The following is an 18,828-nucleotide window of genomic DNA, read 5'->3' on the forward strand; positions in this document are numbered from 1 at the left end:
GTGGCTCCTTGGCATACAAAATATGAAGGGCAAATAAGTGGTTCCTTAACTGAACTGTTTACTGGAACCACTTCTTGAGCAGTGTTAATTCACTCTTTCGAGGATAAGTTGTATGTTTGTTGTATGTATGTACAGTAAAAGCTCGTTAATTCGAACTTCACGGGACCGGGAAAAACGTTCGAATTATCCGATGTTCGAATTATTGAATGGCCGCGAAAAAACCAACAAGAACCATTTGCATTACGGTATATGTAGAGTATTTACTCGCATAACGAACCCACTCGCATAATAACCCCCCCACCCCCGATTTTTGCCTAAGAATTTGAAAAAAAAAGCGTCAGTCGTTAACGCTTCCCTCCGTTTGGCACCGTCACAGCCCACAACGCATTTCTTGGCCGTGCGCCAAGATGCTGCGCAGCGATAACATCACGGTGTGTATACTTTTGACGTTAGCTCTAGCAAGGGGGAAGCGAACTTTGGCAGAGTGCCAGCGCTTGTTGGGTCGTGCAAGCCTCGTTTTCAGTAGGTTCGCCTTATGTGCCATGGGCGATTGGGGTGTTGCCTTATGTGCCATGGGCGATTGGGGTGGACGCCGTCTACTGCCACTCAAAAGCCGGCGTCTTGTTCGCGGCTGAGCGTGTGCTTCGGTTGGCGATGGACCAATGGATGGAAGCATGGACGACACTCGCAAAGAAAAAAAAAGTTTTTCGCTCGTAATTTGTAGCGCCTGTCCGAAGTCATAGCCTTCATGGGCGTTGGCTGGGACCGCGCTGACAGTGCTTATCCGTATTTTCGAATTAACAGGGCTCGAATTACCAAGTATTTAGTTGCGAGTTCCGGAGGTTGCACGGAAAAGAGGGTAGGCAGCCGCCAGCGCGGTCGCCAACCCCTAAACTCCGGTGCCACCGGCCGCTGCGCCGGTGATGGGGCCATTTAAGCTTTACCCACTCTTCCAAGGTTTTATCTAGTTCCATCTTCTGTCCCCGTTTAGGACGTACGCAGCCTCTAACTATGCGGAGGAGGTGCTTTTTTTTTTTTGGCCACATGCTGTGTGCCAAGCCGCCCAGACACGGTGGCATGTAGTTCGAATTGTACGTAACGGAACCGACTCGCTTTCGAATTAACGGGCTTTTTTATACACAGATCTCTATGGAGCTTGGCCGGACCAAGTAGTGTAGTTCGAATTATCCGAAAATTCGAATTATCGAGTTTCGAATTAACGAGCTTTCACTGTACATAGGTACTACCCATAAAGGTAAAATTGATCCACCACTGCTGTTAATTTCGTAGTTTCTTTTAGAGCATGGCATGCACTGTGCTCTAAATAGCTCTTTATATACTGCTGTCTTTCCCTGTGCGTTCTTTTTATCTCTCTCTGTTGATAATTTACCTGCTTTGGCCCACTTTGGTAACTTGGTGGCTGCAGTGTTTGGCTGCTGATCACAGAGTTGTGGGATCAAATCCCGGCATCCCGGCCACGGTGGCCACATTTCAGTGGAGGCGAAGCGCAAGAATGCCCCTGTGCTGTACGATGTTGGTGCAGGTTAATGCAGAACCCTCCTCTATGGCGTCTGTCGTGGTTCATATGCAGCTTCAGGATGTTAAACTCTGTGTGCCATGTTTACCCACTCCTTCGGCAAGGAGCACCTTCCACTTGCTGGCTTATGTTCAGATGCCAGCCTCGATATCGGTAGTTGTGGTGTGGCCAGCACACATGCTTTTTTTTCCCCCAAATAATTGCACCACAAGCGTGCGTTGTCCTTTTCACTTGTTTTATTTTTATTTTTATTTTCAGAGGTACTGCCAGCCTTCGCAGAAGGCCTTTGGCAGGAGTGAGCATACATGGTAAAGAAAGTACAAAAAAAGCGCTACAAGACATGATAATAATAAGAGTGGTGTCATCCGCCTGCTTGAGCAGATTAACACCAAGAAGAAAAAAAGAAAAAATAAGAAAGAAAAATGCTTTGTACAAGCTCGTGCTGTTCAGGCATATAAAAACAACACTGGCACATAACACAAGAACACTGGCATCAATAGCACGCTTGAGGAAATAAACACTAACGGTAGACATACGCTGATCCGTCCGCAATCACAATAATGCCAACCACAAAGCAATATCAATAGCGGGAACCAAAAACGCTTACGTTGAGCTAACTGATGGCCTTCAATTTTGATAAGAAAGTTTCGACAGACGGGCATTCCACAGCTTCAGAAGGCAAAGCGTTCCATTGACGGACGGTTCTCGGAAAAAAGGAATTTTGAAAGGTTTCTGTTCGGCACATATATTCTTTTAATTTTTTGGAATGGTTTGATCGTGTACATCGCCGTATAACAGGTTCGATATAATTGCTACTATCTATACCTATCTTACTATTGTAGAGTAGATGCATGTATTTCATTCGTTCATAATACCGTCGCAATTGTAATGGTTCTAAGTTAGCTTTTTCCACAAGTGCAGTTGCTGAGGTACGCCAACTATATGAGCTATAGATGAATCGAGCTGCCTTTTTTTGGATGCTTTCGAGTTTGGCAATGTTTAATTGAGTGCACGGATCCCAGACTACAGAAGCGTATTCAAGAACGGGTCTGATAAAAGTTTTGAAGGCAAGGAGTTTTATCTCTTGTGTTGAATTGCGCAGGGTTCTTCTCATGTAACCGAGTTTCTGCATAGCCTTTTTTGTAATGTATGAAACATGTTCATTCCATCTCAGATCTGAGGTGAGGATTATACCTAAGTATTTACAGCTTTTAACGGAAGATAAACTGTGTCCATTGACGGAATAGGGAAATAGGAGGGGTTTTCTTTTGCGTGTTACTGTCATTGTTACCGTTTTCTTCCTGTTTATTTTCATTTGCCACGTTGAGCACCAGTTTTCTATTTGAGCTAGCGAAGAATTTAGTTGAGATTGGTCATTCGAGTTTTTAATTTCTTGATAAATAATACAATCATCAGCAAAAAGTTTTATTTTCCCTTATTTATTTTTCTTTTATTTTCCCTTATTTCCCTTGTTTATCCCTTCTTGCACCGTTTCACATTCTAAATAATCAGGAAGCTGTGCAACATGATTAGCTGCTGTCATTGGTCTTCACATAATGATAGCATAGTTTTTTTTCGCTTCCTTTTGATTTCTCATGCTCAAACCTTAACATAAGCATTTTTATGCTGTTGCAGTGCTCCGTGTGCTTTCCTTGGTTTCAAGGGTACACTGTTATGCTGCTTTGTGGTAGCATATGCTGTGGGATTTGCTGTGAGTCTCGAAGCATTTGGGAGAGTATGTTAAAGAGTGCTTACATGCCAAAGCAACACTCTGGGCCATGGAGCATGCCAATGTGGAGAGCTCTGGGTTAATTTCAACCGCCTAGTGCTTTCTAACATGCACCAAATTGTCAGCACAGCAGTGTTCTTGGTTTTCACCTTCATTGAAATGGAGTTGCCGTGGCTGGAGTTGACCCTGTAAACATGCTCTTAGCAGCCATATTTGATCATGGTAGATTCGTGTCCAGTGGGTCTACCATGACTGAATTGCGGGCTGCTGGCTGTACTGACTCCACGTTTGTGTGCTCTTTTTGTTTGCAACCCTCTTGTTTGTGTTATTGGTTGTTTCTTTTGTTTCTGCTTCACATAGTTTGAGTACCTCCTTGTTTCTCTCACTTATGTGTAACCTTGTTTGTGTGCCACCTTGTTTGTATGCCACCTTTTTTTGTGTGCCACCTTGTTTCTCATGTTTATGTGTCGTCTTGTCCACGTTTCTTTTATGAACCCCTTGTTTATGTGCTTGTTTATGTGTTTCCCTTGTTTGTATGATCCCCTTGTGTATGTTCTGCCTTGTCTGTGAGCCCTCTTCTTTCTCTTCTCTGTATGCCCCCTTTGTTTATGTGTTCTACCTTGTTTGTGTGCCCCCATGCCCAGGGTACCGCATGAAGATCCGGGACCAGGAGGAAGCGAGCCAGACAGGGAGGCTGCACGTGGACTTCGCACAGGCCCGGGATGACCAGTACGAGTGGGAGTGCCGCCAGAGGGCCATGCAGCGTGAGCTGCGTCACCGTGAGCGGCTCGACCGTGAACGACTGCGGCCGCCCTCCCCGCCACCCGTCGTCCACTACTCGGACCACGAGGCCCAACAGCTCACCGAACGTCTGAAGGGTGAGCCACTGTCCCCTTTAGTCTTAATGCCTAGTGTTTCAGTCAATTCGTGGAAAAAAAAAAAAATCCATTATTTTTAAATTCAAATTTCTCAATAATAAATGCGAATTTTGCTACTGAACAAACAACATAGCCGTAAAGAGCCATGGAATCGATTTTTACTTAAGAAAGCAAGGCAGACAAACCTAAATATAACGAACACTGATAGTATGAATTATTGGCTGTTCGAACTGTTCCTAAATGTTTTCAGCTAACCCGTGCATTTCTTACTTCATGTGTTGAACAAGGTTTGCCATGAACTTCCGAGCACCATGCTGTGCCCGCTCAAATGGCAGGTGGCAGGCTTTGCCTCACTGCACAAGTGGTTGTGGTGGTGAAGTGAGCGGTGTGAACAGCTGGTCTCGCAGCTGTTGACAGTTCCCCAGAACTAGAAACATGGTCAGTTGCTGTAGCTCTCCTGTAGCCATCCTGTGCTCACGTTGACTGTTATGGAGCAGAGGTGGTGAAAACGGTGATAGCTTTTGTCCTGGCCTCCCGTTTTTTTTATGCAACTCCAATATGATGCGGGAAAGCCATCCTAGCTGGCACTTGCCGTTGCCGCATGCCTCGCTGCTGTACGGGGAAGCCAATCTGACTAGTGCTTGGTTCTCGGCTTTCTGCGGCTTCCACAATCGCCGTGAGCGGTTACAAATTTCAGCTATATTGAACTATTTCACGATTTTTTACCTGTTCACTATGACGAGGTTTCACTGTAGAATCACAGTTCTTGACCATGCTGTTTTGGATAAAAAGATGGTTCAGAACCCCTTAGGATTTCTTTGTTCATTGAGGTAGCCATTGTATTGTAGCTTGCTTCACACCATGATATGGCTCTGGACACAGCGTTTTTTTGGCTTCTCAACGCTAACTGGTGTTGATTAAGTAAGGACTACTTCAGAACATAATATTCACTTAAGACATGGTCAGTGACTCCAGTTGCATCTTCCTGCTAACTTGTGTCCTGACATGATGGAATTCTGTCAAACTCCTAATTATGAACATCCATTTGTACCATACCAATGCTGATGAAGAACTGCACAAATTTAGTGCATTTTGCTGCTTGGAGGCCTTGAATAAAAAAGCCAGGATTTTAGCTGCACAGAGATCTTGCACTGCTTTGAAGCCTCTAGTGTGGTGTCATCTGGTCTCACACTAAGAGGCTTTGCCATTTGATATCTGATGCCATTGTTGTCTTTTTACTAGAACTTCATTAGCTGTGCTTCTTCGCGCCTAAAACCAGATGCATCAGTCTCCTACTGTGCAGGCTGCTGTTCTTGCAGCGCCACTAAAAATCTCGCTCTCTTGCAACTGATGGCCAGACCCCTGAGTCTGTTCGCCTTTGCTTGAAATTTGTTTCTTGACACTTCTAGTATTTCAGGGCTTCAGGAGTGTAAAGTTCGGCTAATTGGTTTTCAGGCATATTTGAAACAGTACCACAGACAGCGCAAGTGCTATGTTGCAGTTGTGGTGTCTCTGCTCTCTGCTGAGCTCTGTCTCGCACACTGTTCCGAAGGGGACAGCCCTTCTTGAGTCCCAGCTGGCAAGCAGCTTCCTGTGCGTGCTGTGTGCAGGGGACGAGTCCTTCCAGAAGGCGGTGCAAGTGCTCACAGTGTGGCTGGACCGTGGGGAGTGCACCAAGCGCAATGCGGGCCACTTCTACTCGATGCTGCAGACGGCCAACGGCCACATTCGCCGCCTGCTCCAGGAGAAGAAGGACCACCAGGAGGCCCTGGACAAGGCCCGCATCCTCTTCGCCCAGAGGCTGCAGGGGATCCTCGTCCAGCGTGAGTATGCCGTCATGTTTGTTTCTCGGTGTTCACCGACTCATAGCGTCCACCTGAGGGGTCTTCTTCTGGAACCATCACTTATGGGGACATCACCTTCTGTTGTGTGCATCAATTGGCTGGAACAGAGAACCAGAGGAAGTGGGAGAAATCTGAGTGCATACACTTCTGGACAGTATCTGCTTGACGCCAGGTAGATTTCGAATGTTAGTTATTTGTACCTTGAAATGAAAGTCTTGTCTTTAATATCAAATGCCTGGTTTCTTACCAAGCATGTGTGCTTCATCAGCTGGCATGCTGCAGATAAAAAAATGTTCTGACACCACCTCTGGGGCAAAATATGGATGCGCTGTTAAGTGTACTGGACGCATTGCATTTGGTAACATTAACCAGCAGTGCTTTTCGCAGGCTTCATTCTCTTACCAAGGCCATATTTTTTGGTTTGTTCACTTTCAGTTATACTTAATTTTAAGTGTGCACCTGTTAGCAGAAGCAGCGTAAGCCTGTGGGTCATGATTTAATCTAGGAAAGCACCCTTCATGGTCATGTCAGCTTATTATTTGTATGTTAATTGTTGTTGACAGGTTTCAAGACACAAATCCTCTAGGTATGAATCGTGTTGGGTGCTAGGGAGCATGAATGGAGCATGCTGACCTCACGAAAAAGAGTGATTTGCTCACCATTACCACAGCTCGTTTGACATGCCATGTGAAGTATGCTCCAGCTTTGAAAATTGGCTTGGGATGGGCTTGCCCTCAAGCGGGAATATTTTTATTTGTGCACTTACCCATGGCTTTGCCAGCCTAATGAAGCATTTAATTTTGTCATCTTCCTGATGAGACGAGGTAAGAGTGTGAAGAGTCCCTCAAATTTTATGGAAAGCGCTTAAGAATGTTGTTGCTTAAAGGGGCACTGAGGACAAATAGAAGTTGGCCTGTATCGATAGATTACCGCATTCTAACAACAAAGAGACTGCTTTAAATTTAAATTGAGCTTTTATAAGCAGGAAAAGACCAACATACGAAACACATTGCGCATCACTTCGCCTTCACTGGTTGATTTCACAAGTAAAATGCGTGCCTTGACGCCAGTTTTAGCGCGATAGCATTAAGGAGCTCATGTCGCAGAAAATTCGATGTCATCATTGGTATTGTCATCGGTGTCATTGACTTCGAGCGAAAAATCCACGAAAAATCCCCAGAGGAGCAACCTAGGAGGCAGGTGGGCCACCTAGGTCATGTAACCTTGTGGCAAGTAGCAGTTATTTTATTGATTGGTTGTGAGAGGTTGCCCAGGAAGAGCAAGCTGGATCACACAAGTCCCACCCACAGGTGGCAGCACCTGCCATTGCAGGACAGTGACGCATCGCTTAACTGCAGTGATCCACAAATGCGCCAGGAGTGGTACGAGGACTCCCAGGGATCTATGAATGTCAAGTAGAGGATGACCAATTCTGTATATACGGGCATTGAACTATTAGCTATCATATCATACCCTTACGGCGGAGCTTAAGTGTCCCCTCTGACTTTTTTTAACGCAGATCTCAGAGGCTGTGCAACCTATGCTACACCACCATTCACTTCAAAACAATGGCAGCTCGTGCTTTTTGGTAGGGATGTTACGAGTTTGAATCTATTGGTGGGAAGATTCCTGAGTGAAATGTAAATGGGAAATTTGCTGCTGGAAAAGCATCAGCGTAGCCAGAAAGACTCAGGGTCAATTTTTACGGAGAACAATAACTCGATGGAGTTGTCTTCAGTGTTCTTTTGAACTGCATCGCATGCATTCAGTTCTGCCCAGGTCCATTTGTAAGTACGTCAGATGATGATATGCTTTATGGAATAGCACAACTCAGTGGCATGTCTCCAGGTGACAGCTCAAGGTAAGTGCCGATGTGTGTGTGTGTGCTGCACTAAACTTTGTTGTATGAGAACTCTACTGGAGAAGGAAAGAGCCCAGGCACATGCATTTTGGAGCCATAGATCTTGTGCATATTTCTGGACACATGTGTTGCACTCTGTCAGGCCACCTGCTTACGGGGAAAGTGCACCATTTTTTCAGTGCTATGAGATTATTTGGACACCAGTGCTCAGAAGCCCTTAGCATTGTGAGAAGGAGGGTAGGAGAATGAAAAAGGTGCATGCGATCCTACGCTAGTCTAGTCTAGAAGTCGAGAACGTCACGGAAGGCACACTCCCCTATTGTAATGGTGGATGCCCAGTCGGCCCAGTTTTTGCCAGGCATGTCGAGAGCACAGAAGGTTGGAACGTCGTCCGGGGACTTTCAGCGGTGAGATCGATGCACCAAGCAGAAGAGTTGCAGTGATAACTATGTCTGGAAAACATCTCTCACAAGTCTATCTTATCATCTTGTTGCATCTTATCATCTAGTTGCATCCATCATCTAGTTGCATCTTATCAGTGGGTTATTCATAAGACCTATGCTTTTCTGTGCTGGAAAGTTTTAAATTCTGCAAATTGAGAACAAAGAATCCTCAATATTCCGCAGATAGCTTCCCGCACAGTAACGCATACGGTCTTTCGCGCAGAAGCGGCTGCTCGCTTCACCTCGATAGCCCATTGTAGTTGAGAAGTTGGCTTCTTCTCGCAGCGCGAGCCTAGTGAGCGATTGCCGTGGGTATTTCTAAGAACAGCCAGGAAAAAAATCGCGCTATATTTGTAGTTTGGTTCCATATAACACAAATATGAAGCAAATGATTGGCAAAGAAAAAAATCTCGCATTATATTTGTGCAAATGCGGTAATATTGCTTTCGAGAGGCACCACTATTCACGATTAATCCCATAGAAGTGCGCGAGTCTGTTGCTGGCAGAACTGCAGCACGCGAAACGCTAGTTGCTTGAGTGGATTAGGGAGCAAGCGTGTCAAGGCACCAGCAGAACTTTGTTCATTATCATATTCCATGTTTCAAGAGAATTCAGACGATTAAATTAATCATATTCCTGTCATTCTATTACTCTTACCGACGTCCACAAAGACAATATCATCATCAAAAAAAAAAGTATGTATGGCTACTAATGCACATTTCCAAGAAGAATGCTAAAATCCACGACTTTTCGGGGTAGCTTGGAATCATGAGGAATTAGGGGGCCTTATTGATAGCACTTTTTTCTGGAGACTGTCTCACCAAAGCAGTTTAAGATGATGCACATGAAGAACAAAGGTCATTTGTTCCTTACGTAGTTAGTCCTTGTTTCTGTTGTAGCTCAGTAACGTTAGGTCAATCATGAGCCAGTACCATCTCGCCCAACTTGCTGCTTTAATACTAGATCCTCTTAGTTTGCTTTGAAACTCTACTTTATGAAACTTGCCAGTAGTTAAAAATTTCTTTTTGAGTGAAAGGCTCTTCTAGAAAAGTTTGTGCACTTTCCCTTTTAGGCTCAAGCAAAATGTGTTGCGTCTGACATGGGTAGGTGCGAACTTCACAGAGCTATATTGACCAGCATTTGTGCCTGTGTTCTTAGTCATTGCACTTCCATAGTTTGTGCGGTACCATTTGGTAAGTAATAGTAGACACCCTTCTGTCATCCTCTCATACCTGGTCTCTTTCTCTCTTTCTCCCTCTCTCTGCTCCACTCGATACCTCTTCTGTCTTCCCTCTCACACTTTTTTCCCCCCATCTTCACCACTCATGGTGTAATCCCCACACCCATTCCCCACGCCTCTGCCCCACCTTCCTTTTCCGACTCTGGTCGGCCACTATCAAACCTGCCTCGTCATGTGACCGGACGGTGCTTAGTGGGCCAAATTGAGAAGGTATTTGCTGTGGCCAGTCACCAAAAGGTCTGGGACCATTTCACCAAGGCCCAGCGCAAGAACATTGAGTCCTGGCGCAAGCAGTCTGAGGTAAGCCGCATGTCAGCAGCTGTGTTGCAGATGTGAAACAGTGTTGCTTGTGTTGGTGGGCTGGTGATGTGCTGTTCGAGGGCATCAGAGTGCGCTTCAAGAGAGAGCAGGAAAAAAAAAATGGTGTCAGGACAGAGATGGAGGGATAGAGGGGGGATATGTGAAATCAAGTCGGCCATTAGATGCTTGCATGACGGGACCTGCTTAGACATACACACTTGCATGTGTACACTTGCACACTTGCACACTCGCACATGCACGCACACAGTATGTAATCTGCACTTTTCCTCATTTACCATAGCATTTCAGTCATATCGAGTATTATAGTCAGATACAACTCAAGAATGAAGCTGCTTTTCCGTTTTGTTCTTGAGTTGCATCTGACTGTAGTATTACTGTACTGCTCACATCAAGCCAGGCTGTCTGGGGTTCTCATGTGGCCATTTTACTGCTTCACTAAACCAGTCTAGTGTTGTGCCTGGGGATTAGAAACAGTGCCATTGCATTGCAGATATTTAAGGTCGGGGAACACTGCTCCGTTTATGCCATCTTTAGCAGCTGAATTCAGATTAGCATTCATTGAAATGAATGTATACTGCCACACCTCTGTTCACACGTTTAAGTAGCTTCAGGCTGATGTTTGCATGCTTTGCCTTTAACTCACCAGTTCTTTTTGTTTTTGTGACGCTAACTGAGGGCTAGCTATACATCTGAAATGTGAGGGACTTTCAGACTGAAATAGTTTTACTTCCAACTTCCAAATGAGATTATTTCCCTGTAATTGGCACAGAAAAAGTCCAAGGTGCAGTCTTTGCATTGAAGATAAAATGACAGCATTCATAATAAATGGCAGGTTCAGTAACTTTCTCTCAAAGGTTGTTATGCGCTTGAAGAAGGCAACTTGAAAAAGCACATATCTTGTTCAGAATTGAGCTGTATGCTCTCCTCTTTGTGTTATTTGTTAGACTGAAGGAAATTTTTATCAGGTAGCCTGCTCAGTGGTGTGTTGAAAGAAACTTAAGATGCAGGCCAGTATGGCAGTCACAAATTGTGGAAACTTATGAATGGATTAACTCATTACAAGGCTTTGTTTGCTAAAAAGTTTAAATAGCTACAGTCTTTGCTATATAATAGCTGAGATAGCCATAGTGAGCTGTGAGGTCATCTTCTTCAGCTATGATGCTTGCTTTCTTGGCCTGACAAAGCACTGTCGAAATGCTGAGGTGTATAATCTACGCTTCGGTTGAACCTGTGCGTGACACGCAAGAAAATTCTTGAGCTGCTTCAAAAATGTTTTTCTTTTTTGGGTGTGTGTGTGTGCGTGTGTGCGTACGCGTGTGTGTGTGTGTGTGTGTCGCAAGGGCATGGAACACTTATTACCTATAGTAATATCCGTGGCATAAAATGGTCAGCTGCTGCGCAGACAATACTGTGCTTATCTGAAATATACTATCCCTTATGATATTTCAAGTCATCTCTTTTGCCGTAAGCGTAATGGGCTTAAGTTATGCTTGTCTTTTATTCATCCCTGCTTGCTGACATGTTGCTGTCTGGCTTTGAGGTCTTTGTGTCTCTGTCTGTGCATATGTCTGCACTAAGTGCAAAAGCCTGATGTCCTAACTCCTTTGCCATTGCCTTAACACTTACCGAGGTCAGGTAAGTTTCGACCATTTGCCTTCTGCACATATGGATATCTTCTGCTCTGCTCAACATCGCACATCGGTTTGACTCTCAGGTCCACACGAAAGGCTTGTTTCTTGTTCACTAGGAGTTTATGCATGGAAGCATGGCAAACTCACAAAGCTGTGCAGTGGTTTTAACAGTTGTTTCTAACCTGACTGTATGCGAGTGACTGAAGACTGCCTGGCTTGTTAGTTGCGAGGGCCTTCTTGCAGTGTGAGACGCTTGGTGGGCTCCGAGCTGTTTACTTGTAGATCTATAATTGTCTTAGTATTAATGTTTCATTTTTTTTTTACGAGCCATGTTGCCGTATGAGGAGATGCGAGTGTACTTAAAATTATTCGGATGTTTTTACCCAAATATTTACCGCTTTCGTGCCTAAATCTTGCAAAGGGATTACGTGCATCTCTTTTGATTGAATCTGGTACCATGGCTGAGCTGTTTGCTGAGTTTTTTCTCCATGAGTAGATGTCTGCTGTCAGCTGCAGTTACTATACATAGACTGATGATAGAAGTCACTGCCTATGAAGACACGGGCATGTATCCTATTAGGGAGTCGACTCTGAGAAGCCAGAGCAAAACACTGGCCTAGTTCATGGTTCAGTCTGCATGTTCTCCGGGGACACAGGTGCCCATCGTAGTCTTCAGAGATTTTTGTTGAACCACTAATTTGGTGCTAATATTGGGTTTAGATTGTAGAGGAATTAGCCAGCTACTGTCATCAGGTTTGCGGTTAGTGAAAACAGACTGTGAGCTCTAGCGTGCGCTTGAATCAGCTGTGGTCTGGATAGTACGGTAGTGCACTGTGCGCATGTTAGAATTTTTTGCAATATAGTATCTTCAGCACGATTGTGCTACATATTGTGACGGCCAGTTTATGAAAGCATGAACTGACATGATAGTATTGCTAAAAATTGATGTAATAATGTGAGTTGAAGCAGCCTGCATTTTTTAGCACCCCTGTGTTTTGGTAACCACCTATGAGAAAAAAAACTAAAGTACTTTTTGTAAACACATTTTGATTCTAAGCACCCTCTACTAGTTTCGGGGTCACAGTTTTGTAAAAACGGGCGTTTAAGTTTTCATTATAGTATGGCAAGTTCTATTGTAGCTGCAGGTGTTCGAGCTCAGTTAATTCTTTATGTGTGGTATATTATGCCACTTTAAAGAGCGTGAAGGATGTTTACAAAGAGAGGTTCGTGATTACATGATCGTTGTCAACCATTGTTAACATCAACTTTTGTTTTTTTAGGGGCCCCTGTTACAGGCAGCTGAGGGAAGCTTAGTGTCTTCTGGTTTTTGCTGATGTGTGCAGATACTTTGTCATTGTGTAGAAGGATAGCGCTTACTTTAAAAGTATGCTGCTAGGTCATTTCAAGCAAGAAAAATGGCCATGGTGGTGTTGGACATGGCATGGCCCTAAATTATCCGTGGCTCTGCCTTTGCAGGAGATCAAGTCTGCCCACCTGGCTGATGTGTTGGACAAGCGCCAGGAAGACGAAATGGATCTGAGTGATGAGGATGAACCACCTCCCGCTAAGGTCTCCAAGATTTCGGAGAGTGGCTCGGGTGAGTCACGTTTTGAAAACTGCTTTTCATTCAATTTCGCCTGCACACACAATATATAGCTGCCTGCAATGTCATCTGAAATTATAGATAGCACACTGCAGAGAAAACCTTGAGCAATATTTTCTCTCAGTGTACGAGCTGTATTGCATTCAGTGCTTCACAAGCTGGGTAGACAGGGAAGCATTTCCTGACCGCTTTTAGAGCATAGATACGATATGCACGTCCCGTGACGACCCATGCATGGCTACGTTCCATGATCATGGGACCACCACCCGCTGCACATGCGCGGCCTTCATCATCTTCAGGTGGGGTGCACGCTGCGAGGGGGGTGTCATCGGGTGGTGCACATGATTGTGCGTACCCTGTGTACGCACAATGCGTACCCTTTATTTTGCACTTATTAATAGTCATTTAACATACTGTATAGAATCATGGGGTTTGACATACAATACTTACCTTGATCCTATCCGGCGATTACAAAAACGGGCTGTCCGAATTGTAACACAAAGCAAGTATACCGAGTCAAGTAAACCACTTTTCCAGTTATTAAATATCCTTCCTTTTGACCTTTTGCGCTCTTTAAAGATAGCGGTGTGTGTAAACAACATAGTCAAATATAATCAACCTTTCAATGCCTCCCTGTTTCGCTCATCTTCTCGACTCACAAGAAACCTTACACATAGTAACTTTAATCTACCACCGAATTATAACGTTTACAGCGAAATATTGGTGCAGTTTTCAGGAGCCAAGGTTTGGAATGCTTTACCCCCAGAAATAAAGCAGTCTCATGAAACAAATAGAGAATTGCGAACATACTTTATGAGCCTTATTTGACAAATGTGACAGTTGTCTTCGGTTTGTGTCTGTTGTACCATGTTGCTCATAAAAGATTTTTTTCATTCTGCTGTAAAATGCACATTATTTTATTTTTTCTTTGTTGTATGATGTATTTGGGTCTTTCGCCGTGATTTTGTGCTTTTCATTTTTTCACAAGTGCTGTTTCATTGCCTTCATATATTTTGTTTCTGAACCCCACACTAGCCTCTGGCTATGGGTTCAGTCAGTGTTTTGATAATTTGTATGGCAAAAGTAGAAATAAAAATGAATGAATGAATGAATGAATGAATGAATGAGATCATGTGAGGACGAAGGAAGAGAGAAAAGCCAGCTTAGTGGAGGGCTGGGGATTTATTTTGACCACCTGGGTTTCTGTGCTATGCTATGCTAACACTGGGCTATGCATACAGGCGTTGACACAAACGGGACTTGTTTCACCAAGACGTTGGCATCTGAAGCTCCTCATTCACTGGACTTGTAGTGGGCTGTGGTGAAGTGTTGCGAGAACTGTTTCATCATCCATAGGGAAAAATGAAAAAGTCCTGCACATTTCACCTGCCTTACTGAATGGATACCAGTAGCACTAATCCCTTCCTTCTCTCATCAGAGTGCCTCCTTGCCAGCCTACCTGGATAACACTTATTGGCCAGAAGGTGAACGAGGGTGTTTTCGATTATGACATCGTTGACACCAGTGCCGTTGATTGTGGAGAAAGTCCTCCTTTTACAGGCCTCGCTGTAAAGAAAAACAGAAAGGAGGAGATGATACGCAATTTTTCTGTTATGTTATTGTTGCAAAAATCCGTATCCATAGTTCTGGCACCGGGTGACTGTGTCTGTTGTCAAGTACAGTTTTGCAGGTTTAGATGAAGCATAAAATTCTTCCTTAAATTAAGTGGGACCCTGATCTGGCCTGAGCTTCAGCCTGAATTGTTGTAATGTTTGACTCAAGAGAGCCCTAATTGTTCAATTTGCTTTGCATATCTTGAATGGATTCAGTTATTGAATGTGTTCAATGTATAGTGCAGCAGGAAACTTTAGAACAGTATAGAGCACCCATCCCATGCATTTGGCATGTCTTTTATTCCACTGTTTTATATGCCAGAAAGTAGAGAGAGAGAAAGGAATTTTAATGAGGGAAAGGTGGAGAGGTCGGCCGGTGGTAACATGGCCCTGGCCTGCTACTCCACACAGGGGAAAGGGAAGAGGAGGAAAAGGAAAGTGCGAATGAAGGCTGATGATGCCAGAAAGTAATGCAGTCAATGCTTTTAGGTCCATCCAAATGTTACTAATAAGCTGTGTGGTCTACTATGCTATTGCATCCACAAGGAAGCACAACGCAGCGGGGCCTGTGTTTCATGCCACGGACTGCGTTCTGTGCGTCTGTAATGCCTGGTTTTTACATGGCATTGTTATACCGTTGTCTGGCTGTGATGCTCCGTGATCCCTGCTCTAAGAGCAGGGCTAGCTTGTGACGAGGCTGCCGTGTCACTATTGTGGCCACTTGCTTGCAGACGGTGACAGTGGAGGAGCCGGTGGAGTGCTGTGCACTGAAGAGGAGGCAGCAGCGGCAGCTCGGCTGGCTCTGCAAGAAGAGTGCGACTCGCTTCGGTGTCAGCTGGAGGCGTACCGCAACGAGGCGCAGCTGCTCAAGGCCGAGCAGGAGCAGCGAGACCAGCAGCTGCGATTGCTGCAGCAGGCCTTGCAGGGCCTGCAGCAGCAGCGGGCCAGGGACATCCAGGAGATGGAGAAGGTCAGTGCTCTGGCAGAGACACGGGAACGCTTGTGTTGGATTGAGGTTGTGGTACTGGAAAACAATATTCAGGATGAGAGTGTGTTAAGGGGGGACACTGGTCTTAGGCCTATTTTCCTTATTTTTAGTCCAATCCTAATGAAACTGTGCGACCTTGCTCAGTTTTTTATACTGATTTCAACAATGAAATTACCTTTCTCATAAATTGGTTGGTTCACAAGATTATTAATTTTAATTAGTCATTCATCAGTACCTCTGTGCAAAAAAAACTCCTCAATAAAAAATTATTTTTAATCTATGGCTACATAGTATGGTGAGTACAGAGTGCAATAATCAAAACCACTTTTCCGTTTTACTCTCATTAGTAATTTCACAGCACTTGGGATATCAGTGTTCAAGGTGTGAATGTAATGAACCGATAAACTCTGCGAAATTTTAAATTTTTGAAGTGCAGTTGAACAAATCTGCTTCATTTATTGCACATACTATGCCTTCAGCTTCCTTTAACAAACAATGTGACGTCTCTATCTGTCCTAGATGTTGAAATATCGACATACTAAGACAGCCAGATGTCCACAATTTCCATGCCATTAAATTGTCTGCTCCTGCATAAATTCAGCCCACACGATGATCTGAATTTAATATTATGCTCAAAATGATGATTTCTTGAAGGAGAAAATTGGTACAGTTAGAAAATAATAGGAGTAGATTCCACAAATGTCATTTCTTGAAAATCAGTTTTTTGGTCTCAAAGACCAGTGTCCCCGCTTAAATTCACAAACTGACCTTTCAGAACTAGGAGAGTTTGCAGCTGGGTCAGTGCAGGGCCTTTCAGGATCAAGTTAGGCTAGTTGGTTTTTAATTGCTGTATGACCAGCAGATAGGAAATAACAGCTTGTTTGGACTGGAAGGCATGGAAACTGTGGGTCATTATTACCTTTCCTGCATGTTTGTCCAAGGAGATTATAGCGTACCTGTTGATGCGTTACTTGACAAAAAGATGACCTGCTAAAAAAGTTACTCTGTAATTGATGTGGCAAATATATTTCTCTCTAAAATAAGTGTTACTTCCTGGCCAGCAGTGCCCTCTCTTTCTTATCCTTGTATGTTCAGTGTTTCCAGTCAGCTGTATCACTGCCAAGTCTCCTTCCAGAAGTACAGATACATTAATTTTGTTGTGAGCATGGCTCCAGCGCACGCTCTGACATAGCTGTGGGATGCGAAAAAGAAAGGACGTTGTTTCTTTGGCTGAGTGGTGCCTTGGGCTGCAGAGTAATTGTACTCCCGGGAATTATGATCTAAGTTGTGCATCCACATTGCTGTATAGAGATACATTGGCTGTCTGAATTTTAGACACAAAATGACTGGTGCAGGAAAAGCCCAGTGCTTCACACACCATTTTTTTTTATATTTATCTTCATTGCATGTTGCAAAATATTAAATGCTTGGGAGGTCACTTTGCCCATGATGAACAGTGTGTTCCACGGTGATCATATTTGTTTTTGGTGTGCATGGCTGCTCTATGTCACGTAACTCGCGCTATGTCTGGATTTTTATGGGCAGCCGCTAATATAGAGGTTTTTCCCGTTCAGCCTGAGAAAGTTTTCAAGAGTTCCATTTCATATTTGCTACCAGTGCACTTATGGCTTGGAGCATTACAGGGCGTGCACATAACTGCTGATAATGCGAGTGGTCATCAGCCGGCAGTTTAACACGCGTCACAGGCTGCCTGCTTGCACATTTCTGACAGCATCAAGATTTGTACTCTGATAAAAAAAAAAAGATGCGAATGCTTTCTCATGCTGTCTGAGACACAGAGCTCAGTGAAAGCTGTTGGTCACTGCTACTGCTGTTATTGGTATTTTTTTTATTGGGGGGTGGGGGGGGAGGTGCAACTTGAAAGCCTATGGCAGGGCTGTTGTGTCACATGACTGCATGTTCTCGCCCTGCAGAAATGTCCTCCTGCCAAATTTGTGACGTCACATGTATGTGACGTGTCTCATGACTGAACCAGATGAGGTGGTACTGCTGCAGTTCTAAAATGTCTTAGAAAGATCTCTCGCTGTAAAAATTTCAACTCCTTGTGTATGTGCTCTGCTCTTTGCACAGCTGCGGTCATCTAAGAGCAGCTCAACACCGAGCCCAGAGAGGGAGCTGTGCTCTGCATCTGGCTCCCGGAATGAGGTTTCCTCATCCACCCAAGTGGCAGGAATTAAAATCACCGAAAAGGATGCTAAGCTCATTGGTATGTATCATCGTTGGCTCTCTTGCTTTGCATTTCTCTCTTTTCTTTTTCACTGTAGTCATGCAGTTTTGACTGCAGTGTGTGAATGTCTCACTATTCTTGACACCTTGTGTGTTTTGACTTGCCAGGTAGTTCAGAAATTTGATACACTGTAGCGTGCCACAAAGTTCTTGACAGTAATGCTACCACAAATCATTAACAGGGGAACGTTTGGAACTAATTTCCTCATTACTTTTGCCAAACGGCTGCAGATGGAATTTGGGGAGTTTTCTGGAATATTCATAGTTGAAGGAAAGTTTGGCCTTGGTTGGAAACTAGTAATGTTTTTAGTATTCTTCGCAGCCCCTTGCAAATGGAAGAAATGGCACATAGCACTTGTTACCACTTGCGTACACCCTGTTAATAGGAATGCCCAGAAAAAGTAAAAGAAGTGCTTACACGAGCTCCTAATGTGCTGACCTCTTTGGGTGAAGCCCTACTTGAGAACACATAAACAGTGGTTCCCACGACACACAGGGGGCAGATGATGTGAAAATGAACATGATGGGATCCTGTAAATTCGTTCATCTTAACCATAGCATACCTTGAGCATACAGGCAGTGTTAGTAAACCAGGAATGAAGCATAAACGAAGGAGAATTTTGTGCTAACAAATCTGAATTAAGCTGTGTGAAGCGAAATACATGCATATAAATCTCCAGGGTTCCCATGCAAGGTCTGCTGTGACCCATGCAACTGGTGTGGATGTTAGCAACCTCTGTGACCTGTGTCACATAGACATGTCCATAGTTTGCAAAGGCCTGCTTGCGACCCTCATACTTCTGAAATAATTTATCATGCTTAAGGAGCAGAATATGACTAGTATACACAATGCATGCAAAGCTGCTTGCACTGTACCATATGCCTTACCTGAC

General features: G+C 44.2%; 1 protein-coding gene across 1 annotated transcript in view; it reads left to right on the plus strand.

Annotated features, from left to right (window-relative positions):
* The window catches only part of LOC149343074 (ecto-NOX disulfide-thiol exchanger 2-like), a 35,101-nt gene that overhangs the window by 12,034 nt on the left and 4,239 nt on the right, over positions 1-18,828 (plus strand). Inside the window, exons 6-11 of the mRNA XM_089545594.1 lie at positions 3,911-4,144; positions 5,755-5,967; positions 9,726-9,832; positions 12,961-13,081; positions 15,432-15,670; positions 17,780-17,915. Of these exons, the coding sequence (XP_089401720.1) occupies positions 3,911-4,144; positions 5,755-5,967; positions 9,726-9,832; positions 12,961-13,081; positions 15,432-15,670; positions 17,780-17,915 (1,050 nt within the window). The remainder of the gene's footprint in view (positions 1-3,910; positions 4,145-5,754; positions 5,968-9,725; positions 9,833-12,960; positions 13,082-15,431; positions 15,671-17,779; positions 17,916-18,828) is intronic.

The sequence above is a fragment of the Amblyomma mixtum genome, chromosome 5 (genome assembly GCF_055824585.1).
Source record: "Amblyomma mixtum isolate Tamu chromosome 5, ASM5582458v1, whole genome shotgun sequence".
In the NCBI taxonomy this organism is placed as follows: domain Eukaryota; kingdom Metazoa; phylum Arthropoda; class Arachnida; order Ixodida; family Ixodidae; genus Amblyomma; species Amblyomma mixtum.